The following is a 20,223-nucleotide window of genomic DNA, read 5'->3' as shown; positions in this document are numbered from 1 at the left end:
GTATACGTGTTCTCACATGTAACACTAGTACTGTAAAAGAGTTTAAAATCAGTATGAAATTTACAGTAAAGCCTTTAAATGTTGCAAAAGGAATGGATACTGGTAATGGAAGATTAAGTGCAGCACACCAAGGTATTTAATCATGGCTATCGAGAACCCTTCATTCCTGATATATTGAGTAACCAACAGTGGTTATTTGATACCTCCCCCAAAAAACATATAGTAACCAATTATTAGGTTTGCATGGAAATCTGAAATCCTGCCTGGGCAATAATCCATTATACAAACAAAAAGCAATTAAAAATCAGGATGGGAGGGTGAGAAGAAAATAAGAGTGTTATTGTGCTAACTCTGCAAGGTCAGCCAATAGCAGAATTATTGGTTTGTTCACGTCATTACTATACAGTAGTGTGCTGACCCTGTCCCCCGAAAGGGCACCGGTTGTCACTCTAGCTCTGACACTTGGAGAGTGACAGTTTCAGAATCATGGTCATGTAGTGAGGTGGGGGGTTATAGAAGAGTGCGGCTGTCCTTCGAGGGAGAGGGGGTGGGGTAGCAAATCAATGAGGTTACACGGTCAACTGCTTGGATTGTTGCAAAAGCTGAGCGAGCATTATTATTCATGGGTTGTATGGGAAATCCCACAGGGCTGACAAGTCCCGTCTTAGTTTGTGTGGGTCCGATTACCTACCTTGGCATTGACTAGTGTGTTCCCAATTAAATTCACATACCGTGCATTAAATTAATACCAAAAGCAGCTCAACGGAGCAGCTTGCAAACCCCTTCCCCTTACCCCTCCCCACACACAATTACTCAAACAGTGCTAAATATAGTAGATACCCAAGGACATTCCTCAAATAAAGGCTAATGGAGTTCAAATGTTTTGAAGCTAAAAGTTACTGTTTTAAACCAGTTTATTGCTGACAGATGCTACTTGCATTCTTTTATAGTGGCTTTTGTAGCTTCTTAGTTTCCAAGTGCAGCATTAACATGCTGGTTTAGTTTAAGGATCTATTCCAGCTGCAAGACATCTGGAGGAATACAATTACAGTAAGTTAAAATCACACGTTACTATTGGAAATCTGTGTTGCAGCAATTACATGTTCATGTAACATTGCATTGATATGACCTTTTAACAGAGGATTACACTAGCTAGTTAACACATTGTTCATAAAAAAAAACACACGCATTCAGGAAAAAAAAAATTCTTTTGACTGGAAGCAGGAACAGAAATACATTTAATCAACTTTGCAATAACAAAAATTCACACTGCAAGAATATTTTATATATATTTATTCTTAGCTCTACAGGATTCTCTGTGCAAGAGGTGAGAAACAATTCAAGAGGTTTAGAACAGATAAAGACATTGAAGCTGTTGTAACCATTCAAAAACCACTCCCCTTTCCACATCTCAAAATCCCAACTAAAAACCGTTTTAAAATATGGTTTTACTATTGCTTAACATTTAATAGGCAACTGATTTATAATGTGTTAAATTAAAAGTATTTAAATGGATCTGTGATTACACAATTCTGTGAAGTCTAGTTACTGTCACTTTAAAATATGAAGCAAAACTGAAACTTATTTTAACGCCAGCATCTATCACTGCACAGCACGTTGCCTAAGTTGAATGTTAATTATCACTGTTCATTAAAAGGAGACTTGTTTAAAGCAATTGTACCCATCTTTTTAAAATGTTATCAGGGACTCCAAAATGCAACCAAATCTTGCAACACTCAAATTTGCACTGTACTTTCAACTAGAATGCTTCAAAAAGGTCAACTTCGCAAAGCCCTTTTGTGTTAACAGAAATTGAAGCTACAGACTTCATGATTGATAATTTTTGCAAAATGCAAACAGAAAAGGATGATGCATTAAAAGCACTGCAGTGAAAAACTGCAAGGACTTCAGGAGAGTTCAAAACACGTACAGCATTGGATATCTTTTATTATTTATTTAAAACGTAGTGTTGAAATGCGTAGTCACAAAATATCAAAACAACTTATTGCAGTTTGATGGTATCACCTCTTGTGGGAATGAATGAATTACTACAGCACAGCGCTGTTAGTACGGAAAGTGATTGTATTCACATCTTGAACGCCTCTAAAAGAGAACCTTGGCTACACAATAAATCTGTTCACTCTACTTTTGAAAAGTGTCTTTGGTTCCAGTTTGAAATTAAACTAAATAGCCCTCTCCTACAAACATACTTGAGCAACACCTTTACTCTTATGTACTGGAACCTTTCAGAGAAAACCTTAAATGAAAATGGTTGGAATATTAATCATGTAATGGGGTGTAGAGGCTGCGACCACTGGAATTAACACAGAACACTATGGTGATCAAGTCTAACATCCCATATACCCTTACGATTACAGTTTAAAAAAAAAAAACAACAATTTATATAAAACTGGAGCAAGCTATAATAGAAATAGTGCTTGCATCATCTAAACAGTGTGCTAAAACAGACTTAATGTTGCTGGAATTACGCTGGAATTTAAAACTGTCCAACTGCAGAGATTAAGAAATACATAATTGCCTGAACAATGGTTTTCCCTGACAAATCAAAATATTGGTGAACAGTTGAGTAATCAAACTAAATAAAAGTATTAAGAAAACGACGCACAGGAATTGCAAAAATGCACACAAGACTAAATGGTTTGCTAGTGGCGTACAATTGCTGCAAACAAAATAAGAAACCTCTCTCATTTAAACACTCTGTAAGGACAGTTCAATTGATCTCTCTATATATTTCCCACTCCTGTCTGCCAACACATAAAGCATTTCTCTTCATCCCAAGCTATTAAATACTATCCATAGCTTTGAACTCGCTGAGGGCTTGCACCACATTGACGTTTTTCTTCTGAGACGCCCTCTTGACCATAGTAGTTTTCTCGTCAGGTTTCTCACGTTTGACCAGAGGCTTCTTCTCAGGTGCCTTCATCTTCCAGGAGACAGCAGGCAGGTTCAGGGACTTCATGCCCACAGACTTCTGGTACTTGGTGGAAGCCACGTAAGAGGCCTTCACTGTCTGAACGACAGCATTCATCAAGTTTTTGGCCGCCTGAATCAGAGACATGGCACTGTCCACCTGCAACACAAATCGAAATGCTTAAAAAAAATTGAATGTACACAAAATTAATTATATATATATATATAACAAAACACCAAAAAATGAGGCTTAGGCAATAAAACTAATGTGGGGCATTTTTTTGAATTATTTGGATTACTTAATAATTTGGATTCTTTGCAAGAACAGCTTTTTACTATTACCTATTGAACCAAAAAAACAAAAAACTGATCCTGGCATTTGTACAACTGCTGGACCTTGGTTACATGGAATCGTAATATAAGATTGTGTTTAACATTATATTTCTGCAATAATGGTGCCCCCGTGGTGCTTTCAATGGTCTTAAATAAAACAGCTACAAAATAGCCAATTGTGTTTTTGATGGCAACGCTGACTCAATCTGCAAGGAACAGTCCAGGGTGCCTTTAATACACCTGGCCACGCAATTGTCATTTTAAAAGTGGGTCCTTGATAACTGAATAATTAATTCAACACTTGCGCACTCACTATAGTGCCCCCATGGCCACATTGGTGGCAGTACTAGAATATAGGAAAACTGTTGCCTTCATCTGCCAAGCTTCATTGCTTTGCTGTGAGAAATGGGACTTTAAAAACAATGGAACAGGAGGATTTAGGGACTACGTCTAAAATATGTACTAGTACTTCAGAAAACAGTTTCTTACAGTAACCTTTGTTAATGTATAACCGTTCTCTGCAACACAGTTGTATTGTTTCTGGAGCCAGGAAGCCCTTTCAGAGAAAGCAGCACGTCATTTTCATCCCTTAAGCTCCATGTGCTGTATGATGCACATAGTTTACTGGCAGTTGAGCACCATTTGTTAGATCTCCATTATAGCCTGTTTTTGGCATACATCCTGTTCTTGCAGTTTCTACACTAGCATTACTTAACTCTGCACTACAGCAGTTCAAGCTACGTCTCATAGGAGTTCAAATCTTGGTAAGGACCTAGTCACAGTCTAGCGGAAACAAAAGGTGCAACTTTGAATAGAGAATAGACCCTTAGTTCTAGTTCCTAAACTTGGCTCAATGCTCCATGACATTAGGCAACTGGACTTCAGTGAACCCGTGGAAATGTCAATCTCCTCAACCAATTCTGTATACATACTTCAACACAGAGTTTCAGGATGTTACAAATAAGTTTTAATCTTGGCACAAAATGCATTTAATTTGTTCCATTTTCAGCCACCATTAGAAGTACCTTTACTTGCAATGGTTCCCCATGCTACTTTATTGTATTAAATAAACCAAACAGAGATAATGGTGTATTTTGATGGTAATACAGACTCAATTCTGTCTTCTACAATAACATGGAGCGGCTTTAAAAACACACTTAAATCGAACTGCAAATTTGTTTTATTTTACCTCCTTTATGACTGCAGTTATATTAAAAAAAAAAAAAAAAAAATCAGGACTAAAACCTACAATTAGATACCCACAAAAATACTGCACATCTACCTAATAGGCAAGTGAAGAACAAGTTCACAAATTGTGGTTTACTTTGAAATTGAGAATCCAAAACACTTCATGCTATTCTTGTTCAGTGTGGTAGGCGTTTGCTGAAACCAACTACTTTAATAAAGCCAGTAACTATAGAAACTGGCTTCCTGTCAAAGAAATGCATCTGCTTAAAAGCCAATTTACCAGAAGGACATGAAAACATTACTTGAAACAGTCAACGGGAATAGCACTGTTTAACCCTTTGCGGTCCATTGTCAGACCTGGTCCGACATTGCAATTATTCCTATCAGGTCCATTATAGAAACACAAAAAACGGGTTTCTAGTCGTTTTTTCTCCGGAAAAAGCCGAGAAAACCATTCAATGGCCGAGTGGGAGCGACAGGAGCCGAGACAAGCCGATTTATAAAAAAAAAAAAAAAAAAAAGCAGCGTATCTCATGAATAGTCATACATGGCCCTGGTATCAGATAACGGGGCGGTCATAAGTAATCAAGCTGGCTGATAGTGAGTCAGCGCACAGAGAACACAGACATTTGCAGAGCTTTTTTGAGATGTTCTAATAATAAAATAATGACTTGGATCGCATTATTGAGGAGTTTGGTGATAAAACGAGTGATCAGGAGATGATTGATCGGTATGTACGACTATTATTTATTTCTTACATAGGTGAAAGCTATAGCAAACGAAAGGGTGGGGCGGGGCTGGAGATGCCTAGTGAGTGCTTTGTTATGCAGTGCCTTTTAAACCCATTTGACTGTGGAAAAAAATACTTTTAAAACAGCGCGTCTAAAATTAACTGCGCGTGTGAAAATAAATTGGAACTGACGTGCCTGACACGCACTTAAATGGACTGCAAAGGGTTAATACAACTAGTATCTGAGAAACAATTCACTTTGAAAAACATTGTAAAATGAAAAGCCGCTTTTCTCTTGAAGCCAAAGAATAACCAGAAGTGGGCACTAGAATCCTACCAGTTATTTATTTAAAAGTAGTCCCGCATAGAAGGGTCGTCAGATATTGGACAGCTACAAACTTTAGCTCAATAAAATTATTGCCAATTGACTCGTACCTCCCTCATGGTTACATTCCTCTGACAAAGGGCTCTCCAACAGGACGCAACAGAAAATTGGCTTCAGCGACTACCATAGTTCCATTTTAAGTATTTTTAAAATGTGTTCAGGTTACCCACTTGAAAATGTGTTAGACCTGGGTGGCCCCTACTGTTAATGTGATCTTGTGCCAGGTGTTCATTTGAAGAGCCACCACGACCCACCCTTCGCCCTGGAATCATTGCTGGAGCCACTGTTTACTTACATGTGTAGCTCAAAGGAGAGATGTTTCCATTATCTAATGCAGAGTGAATATAAAATGTATGTTCCTTACCCCAGACACAACCAACTCTCCTCCAAGGTTCTGCACCTCAGCCTTGACTTTACTGCAAATGTTCAGCTGATGGCAGTAGAGAGCGATACGCTGTAGGTATGCCAGCAGATCCTGTTTGCAGGCGGAGTCCGGGCACTACAAATTAAAGAGAAGGCATTAAAAGGTAATCCTGGGGAACAGGCAAATACTGTAGAAATACTATCTCCACACTCATTTATAGGTGTAACCAGTCCACGTGTTGACCCAGTTGTGCCCAAAACAAAGCAGTGTCCCAATTTCTTATCAGATCTCAATAAGGCTAGAGCAACCCCCTAGGTCATTCCAAGAATCTTTAATTGGAAACACCCCATTCTGATAAGCAGTCTGTGGTTCAGCTGGTTAAGTGGGGAGGCATAAGATGCCATCATTGCAGTTCACAGGATATGTATTGGATATGGATGTGTAACTAATATCTTTGTATACACTTGCTGAGAAATTGTGTAGCTTTTCAGTGAAGACAATGTAAGCCACGACACCTCAAAAGTAAACTATAAAAGTAAAATGACTTCTGTTAAGGACAGGGATCAAATCAGACATCTAAAAAAAAAAAAAAAACTGCTGGGAGCTTTGAACTAATTTAGCATTTTCAAAACATAAAAATTAATTAAATAATTGTGTTGCAATGTGCTTAAAAGTTTGATCCAGTTAATCACGGTTTTTGTTTTGCAGTTAATAGCTGCGTTCATGGGTTTTTTTCCATGCTACAGATTGGACGATTAGTCTTCCTTTAGGTGGGAGAAATAATAAAGTACAAGAGCAAAAACTCAAAAAACCTGCTCCCCATGTCCATTAAAAGGTCAGATAATTGTATATTGGAATACACTGCGCTGTAGTGGGCAATTAGACAGAGAATGCAAAGCAGTGCCTCAATGGTAGACATGCTGTGCCATCTTTAGATGAGGTAGCCTGGGAAAGTAACATCTTGTACAGAAGACCCGGCCATGCTTCATTAATCACATAACATGAACAGAAGCTCCCCTCACACCTGTACTGTACCGAAACAAAACAAAAGAACTCCAACCCACGAGAGCTGCTCTCCCGTACACTGGTGGGATTCCCCCCAAAATGATAATTGCAGCATTTCACTTGCTAGAGGTCCATCTCATTCCACTGTGCAAGGCAACAGACTGCAAGTAGCAAAAGTGGGAGAGGGACAGAATCTGTATTTACTGTATACTACAGTGGAATTCTAAAATGAAAGAACAGGAGTGTTTTCTGAGATTGCTTTTGAGAATAAAATATACAAAAACAAAACAGAAAGAACATGTTAGTATCAGAAAATGAATTCTCTCCCCCCCCCCCCCACTTTTTACAGCACTTTGCAGAGTTTAGTCTAAAAGAGAAACCTTGTTGTTGTGCATAATGGAGGAATGTCCTTAACTACGGTATGCGAAAGGGCGAGGATAAAAAAAAAGTTAGAAAAGTCTGGATAAACAAACCTTGCTTTGTGTTCCAAAAGGTTTGTAAAGAGGATCGGTCTATTTGGTAACAACCATTACCTATTTCAATGGCTGATGTCCCCCCCTAAAGAGAAATTGGAACCAGGTGCGACAGATTGATCGCATCAGTTTAGTACCTCATGGGGGGGGGGGGGGGGGGGGTCATTCATCCAGACATGCTTGTATGTATGTATAAAGAATGTGTCTGAATTTGAAGTCTGAATCATGCACATTAAAAAAGGGACTTGACACCCATTTCATGATTTTTTAATTTATTTATTTTCTTTTTTTAAAACTTTGGTGGGTTGGCAGAATAGCCTTGCTTGTCATGATTTAATTCCTGCCAGAAGAGCGGGTCTGGATGACAACAGCCTTCTGTACAGACTAAGGCTTTGATTTTGTGGAACATGCCTGTATGCCTAGGTTTAATGAACTGCAAGCAACAAGAGTGCTTTCTAATGCATTATGATGCATCAAATTATCTATTTGCTTTTGAAGATGAAAGCATACAGACAGAGGGAAAGATGCACGAGGCAGTGGCAGGTAAATATAAATAAAAAAAAAAAAAAAAAAAAAAAAAAAAAAAAAAAAGGATGAAAAGAATGCTGTGAAGACTCCTTAATGTTCACGACAACAAAATTCATGTTCAGTAGCAGAAATTGAAAAACAGTACATACAATTCCTGGAATGAATCTCAGAAGGTGCAATGCCAGGGTTTTCAAAACAAGCCAGCGACCAGCATGATCCACCACCTAATACTACGATTTTCAGGTATTATTGTCAATTTTTTGTTGCATTATCATACTGTAATGAGATATATAGTACGTAATAGCTATACATATGCGCCCAAAAAATGCATATTCCCTTTGTTGTGATATCGTAAAAATATTTACCCAAGTGCTGGTCAGATACACACTGGGGGGTTCATGTATATACGTCCAAGACAGGCACGATGGGATATCAGCCGAGCCCCTTGTCAACTGATATACAAATGCTTCAGTGCAGAGGTACTGTATTAAAACAGCAGCAGAATATGGCAACGCCAGTTTCATGCAACAGTTGTGAAGGTGACAAACGTGTGCGAGTACTGTTGTGAAATTGCTTAAAATGAACAGTTGCATTCAAGAAATTTAGAACAAATTAAAATACTTAAGGTTTGTGTGTTGCACACATCATGCCATTAACAAAATGCTCAGAAAACAAAGATTTTTTTTTTTTTTTTTTTTTTAAATGAAGGGCTGTAATGCAGCAAAAAGCTCAATTATTAAAACAAAAAAGTGAAAAGGTTACCGTAACATACTGGAAAGTTTTGTGAACTCCAATAAACCAACCTTCTCTTTTTGCCAGTCAAATCGTAGAGTGCCTAAAGTTCTGGAGTTTAAGAATGATTTAATCACACAGCAGATTCCCTAGTGAGATAAGTTGATCATATCTCATCAGCCAAAGCAGCAGGAATGGTAATATTGAAGACGTTACCATAATGAAAAACAGTAATGTAGCGCGAGTTTTATACTAAAAGCAGTGTCAGCTGTTGCAGGGAAAACAAAGTTCATCGCTCACAATGTGAAAACCTAACACATTAAAATACTTGTGATTAAGTGTACTGCAGAGAAAAAAAGGTAAAATAAAAACACCTGTATTTAGGGAATTAAATGTACTGCAGGTTACTTGACTGCAGTGAAATAAAACTGCAAATCACCAAAACGGCTCTCAGATTGTGCCAATGAAAATATTTACAATATATGTGCTTGCTGTGGAGTATTTTATAAAAATCGAAAATATAACAAAGCACTGCAATTTACACTTTTTTACTGAAATATACTGCAACATGTAAACACCCCCCTCGGCTGTGTCACAACAAGATCGGAGCCCCCTAACCTTGCAAGTGCCACATACCTTGACTAATTGAAAACCCTGTAATGCTACGTTGTTGTTTTTTTTTGTACTTCTCAAATAAGGAGACATTTGCAGTAGACTGACAAATGGTTTACTAAAAAGTACACAAGATATTTGAGGAGGTGGTGGTGGGAGGGGCAATACAAAAATGCCATGAATTTCACAAAAACCTATTCAGAGCCACATGCTCGTAAAACAGAGCTCAAGATACTAAACAAACTGTTTACTTAAAAGCCAAGCAAGCAGCTTTGACAAGAGACTCCCTGTCAGGGGCCTAAAAACAGTCTAATTGGTCTGTCCCTGGAATAAGCACGGCATGGGCTGCCAAATAACATGGCAGGCTGTCCAATAAAAAACAAATCTGACTGCAGCCAAAGTCAAACAAGTGCAGGAAGGAGGTCCTTTCCAAATATAGTAGCTAGAGCTTCATCATCCAGCAGTCTACTGGGCATTTATTCTCCAGGACACAGGTGGCTGCAGCTGCAGCTCATAAATATCCCTTGCCTTTTTTGGATGCGTGGGAGTCTTGTATACAGCCCTGGTGTGGATACTGTATTTGAGGAAAACATATGTATCCATGCAAAGTTTAAAAGCAATGGAACGTCCCTTTTTTTCAAAGGATTTAAAAGGAGACATGCTGTTAAGAGCCATTTGTGAAAAGGGCAAAAGAGGCTTGGGATGTCTTCAGATACCACCCCCAGGAGGTTTCCTTTTTAGGACTAGTTTGAGTACATGTGTGTCTTTTACCACAACAAGGCCAGCATTCGAAACTGAACAGTTTCAGAGATCTCCGACTCAAAGGGGCTATACAATTTGCTATAACTGTACATGTATTAATGGTTATGTGAACCCCCCTGTTACAAAGGGAAAGCATGCAATGTCCTGAATAAAACACTAAATACACACCACTACTGCAACGATTTAGTGCATTTCATTGAACCGACTGTTGAATTCAAGACACTTTCGGGGTTAAACAGGGGACAGAAAATGCCATCAAAATCAGCCAGTTCCTCAGGGCTTTAAGGCACACACCCTGCCAGTGCTCCTGCAGAGGAAATTTTGACTGATGAAGCAGAAATAAAGTCCATTCATCTTCTGACAGGAGAAGCACATTTGCATGATTTTCTATAAAATGTAAAAGGGAACAAAAAAACAGGCCACTAGATATCCAATCCTCTAAGCTAAAAAAAAATAGGTGTTACAGAATCTGAAAGTTCATTGCCTTCCGCAGTTAGAAATAAACACATTGAGAGAAAATGGTTGCAACAAGCAAAACCTAGAAGATGGCAACCAGGCAGCCATTCCGTATACTGTAGGTGTGAAAGCAAGTGCACTCATCCAATTCCCTAAGGATTTAGGCTATTTAATATTTGTGAAACCTACAAAACATCCCATGACAGACTGTGCGCTTCACAAAGCTCAGCAATAATGTCTGCCTTCTCCATTAGAGGGGCTTCTCCCATAAGAGACAACAGCCCCCTTATCAGGATGGATGGGGAAAACAGAACCAGACTGACAAATCTAACTCTTGAAACAAGCTCTGATGCAAAGGGAGGGTTGTAACCCCAGACCAGACACACAGGAGACAAGTGTCTTCCCCAAATCCCCAGTCAGTAGAGACAGAACAGTGGTTTGTGGATGTAAAGAAAGAATGAAAGAAAAAAAAAGGCTACAGCAAAATTACAAGCGATACAAAAATAAAAAAAATGACAAAAGGACCATGGAACAAACAGAAGAGTGCAGACAAAGCCGCAGGACTCCACACACTCTGCTCACGTCAGTGATCATGACATCCTGTGCTGTTCTCAACCACCACTACACAGCACCAATTACTGGCCCTGCACAGCTGCTGTTCAACTGCACATCACAGGGCGCCTCTACATGTACTGCCATGCTAAAAGCAACTCATGACAGATTGCTTTTTACAGTTCTACCTCCAGCCAGGCAAACAGGAACACATTGTTGCCAATTAATGTGGTTTATTTAAAAAAAAAACAAAAAAAAAACACAGCACAGGGCAGAACCATTATAAAAGCCCGAACCCTGTGTGTACATGGTTTTGATAAACTACGCAGGAGTTGAACAGCAATCGCTTGTGTATGCATTATAATGCTTAAAATGAGCACCATGTGTATTGTTGACTTGACATTAGTGTGCAATAACAGGCCATGATTTGTTTACTACATCTCACATGAAATTCTTATGAGAAGTCCTGCAAGGCCTGCCATACATTGTTAATAAACTGCAGTGCAGACAGGTGTGGCATCGGCATACATACAGCATCTTATCCTATTTGGTGAGTTTATTTCTTTAAAACTTGTAGGGGTCTGGCAGATTCATATCAGGTTTTCAGGAGTATGAAGACATAATACAATTAAAAAAATAACAATAAGTCTGTTAATTATGGTAAATGGGCCAATAACAAAAGGATCCTGAAATACAAGAGCCTTCGCAGTCTTCTGGAGAGAGCAGCAGAGCAGGGGTTAAAAAAGGAAATGTTGAGACTGATGGGGGGGTTTTTTGATTGCATTTTTTGAAAAAAAAAAAAAAAAAGACTGCTTTCTTCTGTGGAATCCAACTGCTGGAAGGAAGCAGTTATAAAATGCTGGCGTTCAAGGAAAAAAAAGGGTAACTTACACGGTCAGCAATGGTACGACCCAACTTGTCCATCCTTGAACCAGCTTCAGCAATCTTCTTGGCAGCACTAATTACATCAGACGTGTTCTTCAGTGGCCCTTTACCCCTACAATAAAAGTTAGAATTACAATGAATTGCCAACATAAAGAGTTTAAACCAATTAAAATGATCTATAGCCGTACTAATAAATACAAGCTCGCAGCTCAAATTTTACTAAACACTAACCACACAGTGTGCCAGTTAAGCCTACACACACTCTCCAATACACCTGCCATATTCAGAAGTGTGGCCTCCCTACACAAGCATGTGCCATCACCTGAACTAAGGTTTTCTATCTTGCAGGGGGTGTATAAAACCGAGACGTGTCATACCTTGTACATGTTTCTCTCATACGCATTTTAATTAAAACATGGTCGATATTCCCACCTTCCCCACTATTTGAGCCAAGTAGCTTTGCATACATCTGCATATAATTTGCATGCAACACAATGGATTTAAAAGCGGCTTTATAGCAAGTTCCTTCATCCTTTAGGGAGAAGCAGATTGCCAAACATAAATGAGCCTGTGTCAGATGGACTTTAAAAAGGTAGCAGACTGTGATAAAATCAATACTGTGGCTTCACAATTTCCAGTTTGCACAACTGATATGGCTGTCAAGGTTATTTTATTCAATAAAGCATTAATGCAAGGAAAGGGAAGACAGGGAGTAAAAGGGTTAAAGTTTATTGTAAGTAAACAAGTGTTCAGCATATCAGAGTTCAACCCTTTGTGGGAAGCATTAACATAGTGCAAGTCATGAAAACCAGCCTATACGTCCACACGAACATAATCACTCAAAGCAAAGCCTAGAGATCTACAGAATTACACAGGATGTGTACATACAAAAATTGCACGCCGAAAGCTTAAAATGTGTAGTTTCTAGATTTGTGGCTTATTCATGTCTACTGTAGATTGGACATTTTATGATGGCAACTGAGCCAATATCCTGATCAATATTGAATGTTTATTTCCTATAACAATAGAAAAAAGGAGGGTTAAATCAAGCTTCGCCAGTGAGAAACCCTCTGACTATTACCCAAGGTAACATTAGGTAGTCCTAGACCAGTGGTCCTCAAAGTCATGCCCATGAGATTACCTACTGCAAATCTGCTGTACCCACCTGGTGAAGTCTGTCATCTCCATCATGATCATGCACATCTCCTTGGCCAGCACGATGATGTCATTGCCGCTGTCATCCCACTTGGACACCTCGGCATCCAATTTGCTCTTCTCCTCCTGGAAACTGGCCACCTGTTCGGCGATCTTGGCTTTCTGCTCTTGGGGAAGCTGAGCCATGATAGCCTAGGAAGAATACAAGAACTTTGTTAGTCACTGCAATACTGGAATTCAACACGCAGATAGACTACTGCATCAAAAAAGGATGCATCTCTGTGCTGCAAGTCAGCCACGCTCATGCCCAATCCACGGTTTGTATACATAGTGACTGCATACCATATGCATTTACTTTACAAAGTTTAATTTCCTGTGGAAACTCGTTTTATCACTTTTTTTTGGGTCAGTCCTTAGATAGATGTCATGGAAAATACTGTTTGAATGGCTTTTGACTTCACTTCATGGGTCTAATTTATTATTAGGCCAGTTTCATTGCGCCAGAAAAAAAAAAAAACGTATTTTAACATACGAGTAGTGCAATCTGCAAAGACTGGCCAACAAGGATGCCCTTTGTAATCGAAACTACTGTAAACCAACCTCTATTTAGAAAAGCAAAGCTCTGGGAACTCCGACACGTGAACAAGAACTGGTCTACTTCAATCTGGTAGTACCAGCCAGGTGTGCAAGAAAGACTAGTGTCAATTCAAATCATGCTCTAAATACTTTAGGGTCATCAATCTTGCTTGTACAGTATACCAGTCAGTGCGTGAATGTGTCTGCATGGTAGAGGGCATTTCATTTTCCTAACTATGCGGGTTTCTACTCTCAGCAGGCATGTATTAACTTGGAAGTGGAAAACATCTGATCAATTGTGGGCTTATCAGGGGTAGCATACTGTACTTATTCAGGGCAGCTTTAGCCACAAAACAACTTGTGCAGAAAGAGCAATGCTCCAAATGTAGTTTTAGGAGTAAACAAGGCATGAGAGAATGCATTTGTTCCAGTTTGCATCTATTTGTCCAGAAGCATGAGTGAAACTATGAAAGGAAAAAGTCATATGTGCACTCCAATGCTTAGTAAGGTGCTGGCTAAAGCAAGACAATAGTATCGTATCAAATGTGTATTATCGGCCACACACTCGCCACGTCATTTAAAAGACATGTACGTCTTTTAAATGACATGGTGAGTGTGATATAGATATCTAGATATATATATGCAAACATTTCTCAAATATTTGTAAAAGTAAAATTGCAACTTCAACCCCAACACCCTTATTTTGTCCACACACCTACATTTTTGAGTGATAGGGCAGTGGCAGCAGTAGTTGCAAAGGAATCCCATTTCGTGATAATTTTGACTTTCACATGCAGTGCCATCGTTGGCAATCTGAGCACATCAAATCACTTGAATTTCAATGCTTGCATCACCGTGAACCTGTTTTCATCTAACCCAATAAGAAATCAGGTTATTTTTAGAAAATGATCAATTGCTGCTTTAAAAATATATTTATTTATTTATTTAAAAACAGCGCATTTGTCTTTGAATATTCCTCCCATGCTTGCAGGGGAATGCTCTATTTTGAAGCTAATTAAGATTCAGTTGAAATCTACAGGTCTCACATGGGTTTTGCCTTCAAATAATTTTGTTTAGCTGCAAGATACCCCTTTTGTAAACTCACAGAAAATGCGTAGCTATTCCACGCAAACACAGTGTGTATTTTCTACAGGTATTGTTAATGCCCTTTAAATTCTGCCTTCAGAAAGAGTGGATTTAGAATGCCGTCATACTGCAACAGCAGTGGCCTGTGTGAGATGGAGGGGTATGGATCCCTTTTAAAAAAAAAAACAAAAACAAAAAAAAAAAACAACCACACACAACAACACGCAAATGGTTCCTTAACCCAAGGCACTTTATTACACAAAGCCCCACTGAAAAGCACAGTAGGAGTTAGTGTTGTGCTGCCCCCCCCCCCCCAATCATTTCTACTGTAGCCATTACAGTTCCTTCTCTGTACCAGGCAGTTCATTACAAAGCATATGAGCCTGTAGCAGATCACTCAGAAAAGAGGCCGTGCGTGTTTAACTTGAGTTCTGCTTCGATTTCTTGAACACAACTGTGACAGTACCCTTTAAGATGCAATTATGGTTATTTCTTTACAGCCCTGTTACGTCTAAAAAATGCGAGATTGCTGGTTTTCCTTGTCAATCTCAGGGAAACTTCATGTACTGCCTTCATTTATTTCTAAGAATCCACATACACAGAAAACCCATCACTGCCTCCTCCATGTGCATGTTTGAAAAAAAATAAAAAAACAAAAAACCAACCAACCACACAGGCAATACTTGTAATTAACAGATTTAGAACTCAGATCGCTCTGATCCAGCTAGTCAATTCAGGAAGCAGCGGATGCATGGAGATCAGGCTGTGTGACACTATTCAAAAGGTTATCTGAATTCAGCACGCAATGTGAAACAATGCAGATTCCTCACCCTGGCACTCTGGCCGGCAATGAGTTGGTCATCCTCAGTCTGGACGCTAGTCCTGCTCCTGATATCAAAGTCCTCAGTTTCAAAGTCAGAGTCGTCCAGTTCTTCTGGGGTCTGCAGGGGAAAGGTGTTACACGAAGAGGTTACCTGGCTGTCATTAGCAAGACATTAGACTTTTCTTCAATGATGATCCATGTCTACACACAGCAAGGACTAACAAATGCAAAAAATAAAAATAAAACAAGCAGAAAACCAGATTCAGACTTGAAAATGAACTGCTAAAAAAAAAAAAAAAATACACCTATACACTACTATCTATATCTCCAAGTTGAGAGATATATAGATATTTAATAAGATAAGCAAGATACTTCAGTTTTTTATTTCTTAAATATTTCCCAACATAAAACCAATGTCACCTTACAATAATTGATTTTGAGTTTGTGTTTTAAAATAAAATAAACAGAATGAAATTTCAATATACCATTTGTAATTCAGCAATATGAGAGAATTGGTCAGGGGTTTGAATGCATGTATGCATGTATGCATATATATATATATATATATTTTTTTTTTTTTCATGCAAAACCCTGCAGCTGCCCTTCTCCCCCCCCCCCCCCCCCAATGCCAGTACTTCACCCATTCCAATTTCTGCAATGAATGCCAAGCACAAGGCATACAATAACTCTTCTCCCATATGTTAATATGCTCAAGCCCCTAGTGGACACAGCATTAGAATAGGAGGACATTGCTTATTTAAAAATAAATGTTCTAAGGGAATGAGGTGATAGTGTAAGCTTTGCACACTGCAAGATTTGCTTAATGTATCTAAATGTGCATGCAGATTTCAAAATGAATGATTTGTGTTATATAAAAAAAAAGTTTAGTGTGCTCTGAGACTTAAATCTGTGTTATATATTTAGAATTAATGAGAAGAAAAAAAAAAAGGAACTCTGCTTCGAGAAAGCACAAGAGCATGGCATCACCGCAGATGGTCACACACACTTATGCAGGACGCACATGAGCAAGGTACAAGCCGACAACTTTGTTTGGAAATCCTCCAAGCAGTGATTCACCGACTGCTTTCCAAACAAGGGGCATTTCCAGACCAGCTTCATAGTGGCTTGATTCCGATGTAGCACTTTGACACAAATCTGGACCCTGGACGACCAATTTGATTTAATCTGAAATCAACGATACGTGCAAATGTGCTGCCTCTATATTTGGCACTAATGCAAGGATAAAATATATTTTACTCTTGCATTAAACCCCCCCCCCCCCCCCATCGGTCCCCATATAATTCAAATCAGGGATTCTTTTGCAAATCGCCTGCCAATCACTATTCTCTTGTGGTTTTATTTTACTTCTGCATATATCCACCCACTCCAGTGAGGTCAGTGGCGACCATATGGAAGGAAGTAGACACAAGGACTATGCAAAATGACATTTATTGTTGAGATTAATAACTGCAATTTAAAATACAGCAGTAAAAAGAAACCTGGCAGCAGTTTCAATCTGCAGCAGTTTTGCTCATGCATTCTGTTGCGATTGCTGGAGACCCAAATGAAATACACACCACCAGCACTAAAATCAAAATGCCTGCTTTCACAGTCCAAAGTTAAACATGAAAGGAACAATATATCTGCAGCCATCAAATGTGTAAAAGTAACACATTTATAAAATATATATATATATATATATATATATATATATATATATATATATATATATATATATATTTAAAATAAGGTCAGGAAATTCCTCATTTTAAACAAATGAGGCAGCTCATTGCGAGAGAGCTGGAGGCTGCATTGCAAATAGGCATCATTTAAATCACAGCAAAACGACAGGAGTGTTGGCATGCAGGTATGAAACAAGAGAGCTGCAGGGTCTCATGTTGCAACTGGAGCTACAAGCTAAACCAGACCACAGACTGCCTATTAGAAATGAGTCACTTCACAGCTTTCTAACTAATACACAAAAAGACATCTACAGTACAGAACTGGAATAGACTTCAGGGGTCACCTTTGTCATCAAGCCTACAGAACTGCTTACCACATCTCGCTATCCAAGTATGCCCTACTGTCAACACAAAATCAGGAACTGTACAGAATACAAAAAAAGTACAAAAAAGTACAGAGTAGAGGGAATTTGACAGAACTGGTTTCAAAAGGCAATGTGGGTTGCCTAGCTAGATATGAAACTATATCACAAACAGTTAAGTCTGGGTCATCTGATCCTTCATTTTAGCCTGAATATTCTGTCTTCATCTAAATTACAAATCACACAGTGCTTCCTCAGTATAACGCATTGCAGTACTATGTCCCTTCTGACCTATAATGCCATTCTGCAACCACTTGGATTCTCTACAAGGTAATACAAAATATAAGTCTCGTAACTATGGCTCCTGACTTTTATAAAAAAATTGGGGGGGGGGGGGGGGGCGCAGAAACAAGCAGCTGAATCATTAACACCACAACAATTATCCCTACCCTATATGTATTTAGGAAATGTCTTCAGCGCGAAATTCTGACTTACCCTGATCATGAGCACTGCCTTCCGGATGTCCCGCACTCCATCGTACACAAGGCGCGAGGCATCAATGAACTCGTTCTCATCCAGTATCTGAGAGGGATTACCACTCAGGGCTTCCACCGCAGCCTCCACCTGTTCACTGAAACGGGGCATCACTGCACAGGGCAAGAACAATCAACAGCTGGATTAGAACAGCACTTTAGAAGATGCTGGCAGAACATCTGTAAGTGCACCCTTTCTGACAGTTACAGGAGCTTGCTTGGAAACAATTCCTGTAGCCTCAGGGAGCAATTATCCCAGTTAATCCTAATTGAAATAATTGTCAAAGTGTTGTTTTTATAAGGCAATCAAATGGTTTGAAAACAAAATTGTTGCCCTTTACAACACTGTTTTATTCCACCAGTTTAAGTATGTTTGAAAGAAGCCTTCTGGGCTTTAACAGTTTCAGGCCAGCCCCCGAGGCTTTGAGAAGTAGGTTTCAAAAGGAGTCACCGAGACATGCCAAGCCACAGCATCACTGTACGCGAATTCCCGGTTGATTAAGCCAAAATGTAATTTGGTCCCCCTTTTATGTCTTGAACTGGCCAGCCAGAATCAAATAACGCTCCAACCAAGCCTTCCAGGCAACTAATTGTAGTTTATTGTTACAAAACAAGCTCTCTTTATGAATACAAATTAAAAGCACTTGCCTTTGAACAAATAACATTTCAAATGATCTACAGAAATTGTAGCGATAAATGATGATTGGATTTTAAACCGATTAAATCATGGATGGGGCAGCATTTAAACTTGTAGGGAGGGCAAACAACTAGAACAGATGCTTTGTAAGTTTGGAATAAAAACAGGAATGGTTAAGTTAAAATTATCCTACGATGTCGGTTTGTTTATAACGCTAGAATTCAAAAACAACCTATTTCCATAAAAAAATAAAAATAAATAACACCAGTAAGTAAAATCAAGTTATACATCCTACATCACATCTGTACTAACCTATTTTCTTTCGCCAAATTTAAAATGTATCTTTGTTTCATGACTGTCCTACAGTATCCAGTCTCAAAAGACACCTGCATTATATTATTGCATTGCAGTTACAACAAATTTAATACTTTATATATTTATTTGGCTTTCTAACCAATAGCTGTTTGCGACGGATCCCAGGGGTGGGTTCAGTCTAATGTTGACAAATAATGGTTCAGGAGGGTGGAAATAAGGAAATCCATTGAGATGGACAACTATTGTGTTAACAGTAGCTTTTTTCTCCACTTACACATTCAAAATGACTAGGGGTATTGAGAGTACAAATAAGAACAGTGGTTTTGTGTTTCTACCCAGCAATATGTTTCTACCTAGTATAATCATGGCCAGAGTAATCCCATTGTGGCACTAGTACCATTGTTTAATATTAGACACACCAGTGCATACATTGCTCCCCCCTTTTTAGGGCCCCCCAAAAAGGCCTTGAAAATCTATACTTTACGGTTGTTTATTGAAATTACAAAAGACACAATACAGACATCAATGGATTAAAGGTCTAAACTATTACATTAAACAATATTCTCTGGAAACTGATAGCATTTAGACACAATTACTGTTTAATGACTATTAAATTGAAGTGTAAATATTAAATGGTAATCACTTGAAAAGCATGATTTAAAAGATAACATCTACTTTCATAATGCTAAGTGTGTAAAACAAGCAAGATACATTTTTTAAAATCACTATCGACTTGGCACGAGGGCCAAGTAGACCGAGTTTACCTGTATTGGTGAGCAGTTTTGTGGCTTCTATAACCTTCTCTGTGTAGACACCAGGCTCGTAGTTGTCCATCTCAGAGGTGACAACGTGGACAACCCTGGCAGCACGGCCCCGGATGGCCCCAGCCGTGCGATCCAGCCCATCCACGTCCTTCTCCTGCAGCGCGATCACACACTTGTTCACATCCTCCAAGATGTGGTTCTCTGTTCAAAACCAAGAGGTTTTTTTTGAGACACTCTGGGGTAAATGTAAAAATGCTGCTTGACTGCCAGCAGGTTGTACCAAGTTATATACCAGGTGTCATTTACCGTACTGTGTGCAAGAGGAAGAACTTCAGTTGCCCACTAGTTGCAGCA

General features: G+C 38.9%; 1 protein-coding gene across 1 annotated transcript in view; it reads right to left on the bottom strand.

Annotated features, from left to right (window-relative positions):
* Positions 1 to 1,276: 1,276 nt before the first annotated feature.
* LOC131699666 (catenin alpha-1) overlaps positions 1,277 to 20,223 on the bottom strand; it is a 63,060-nt gene continuing 44,113 nt past the window's right edge. Inside the window, exons 12-18 of the mRNA XM_058997102.1 lie at positions 19,870 to 20,070; positions 18,116 to 18,267; positions 15,584 to 15,694; positions 13,102 to 13,283; positions 11,943 to 12,048; positions 5,932 to 6,066; positions 1,277 to 3,091 (exon numbers count right to left, since the gene is read on the bottom strand). Coding sequence (XP_058853085.1) covers positions 2,804 to 3,091; positions 5,932 to 6,066; positions 11,943 to 12,048; positions 13,102 to 13,283; positions 15,584 to 15,694; positions 18,116 to 18,267; positions 19,870 to 20,070 — 1,175 coding nt within the window. The 3' untranslated portion in view covers positions 1,277 to 2,803. The remainder of the gene's footprint in view (positions 3,092 to 5,931; positions 6,067 to 11,942; positions 12,049 to 13,101; positions 13,284 to 15,583; positions 15,695 to 18,115; positions 18,268 to 19,869; positions 20,071 to 20,223) is intronic.

The sequence above is a fragment of the Acipenser ruthenus genome, chromosome 23 (genome assembly GCF_902713425.1).
Source record: "Acipenser ruthenus chromosome 23, fAciRut3.2 maternal haplotype, whole genome shotgun sequence".
Taxonomy (NCBI): domain Eukaryota; kingdom Metazoa; phylum Chordata; class Actinopteri; order Acipenseriformes; family Acipenseridae; genus Acipenser; species Acipenser ruthenus.
This window is presented reverse-complemented; position numbering and strand designations above follow the sequence as displayed.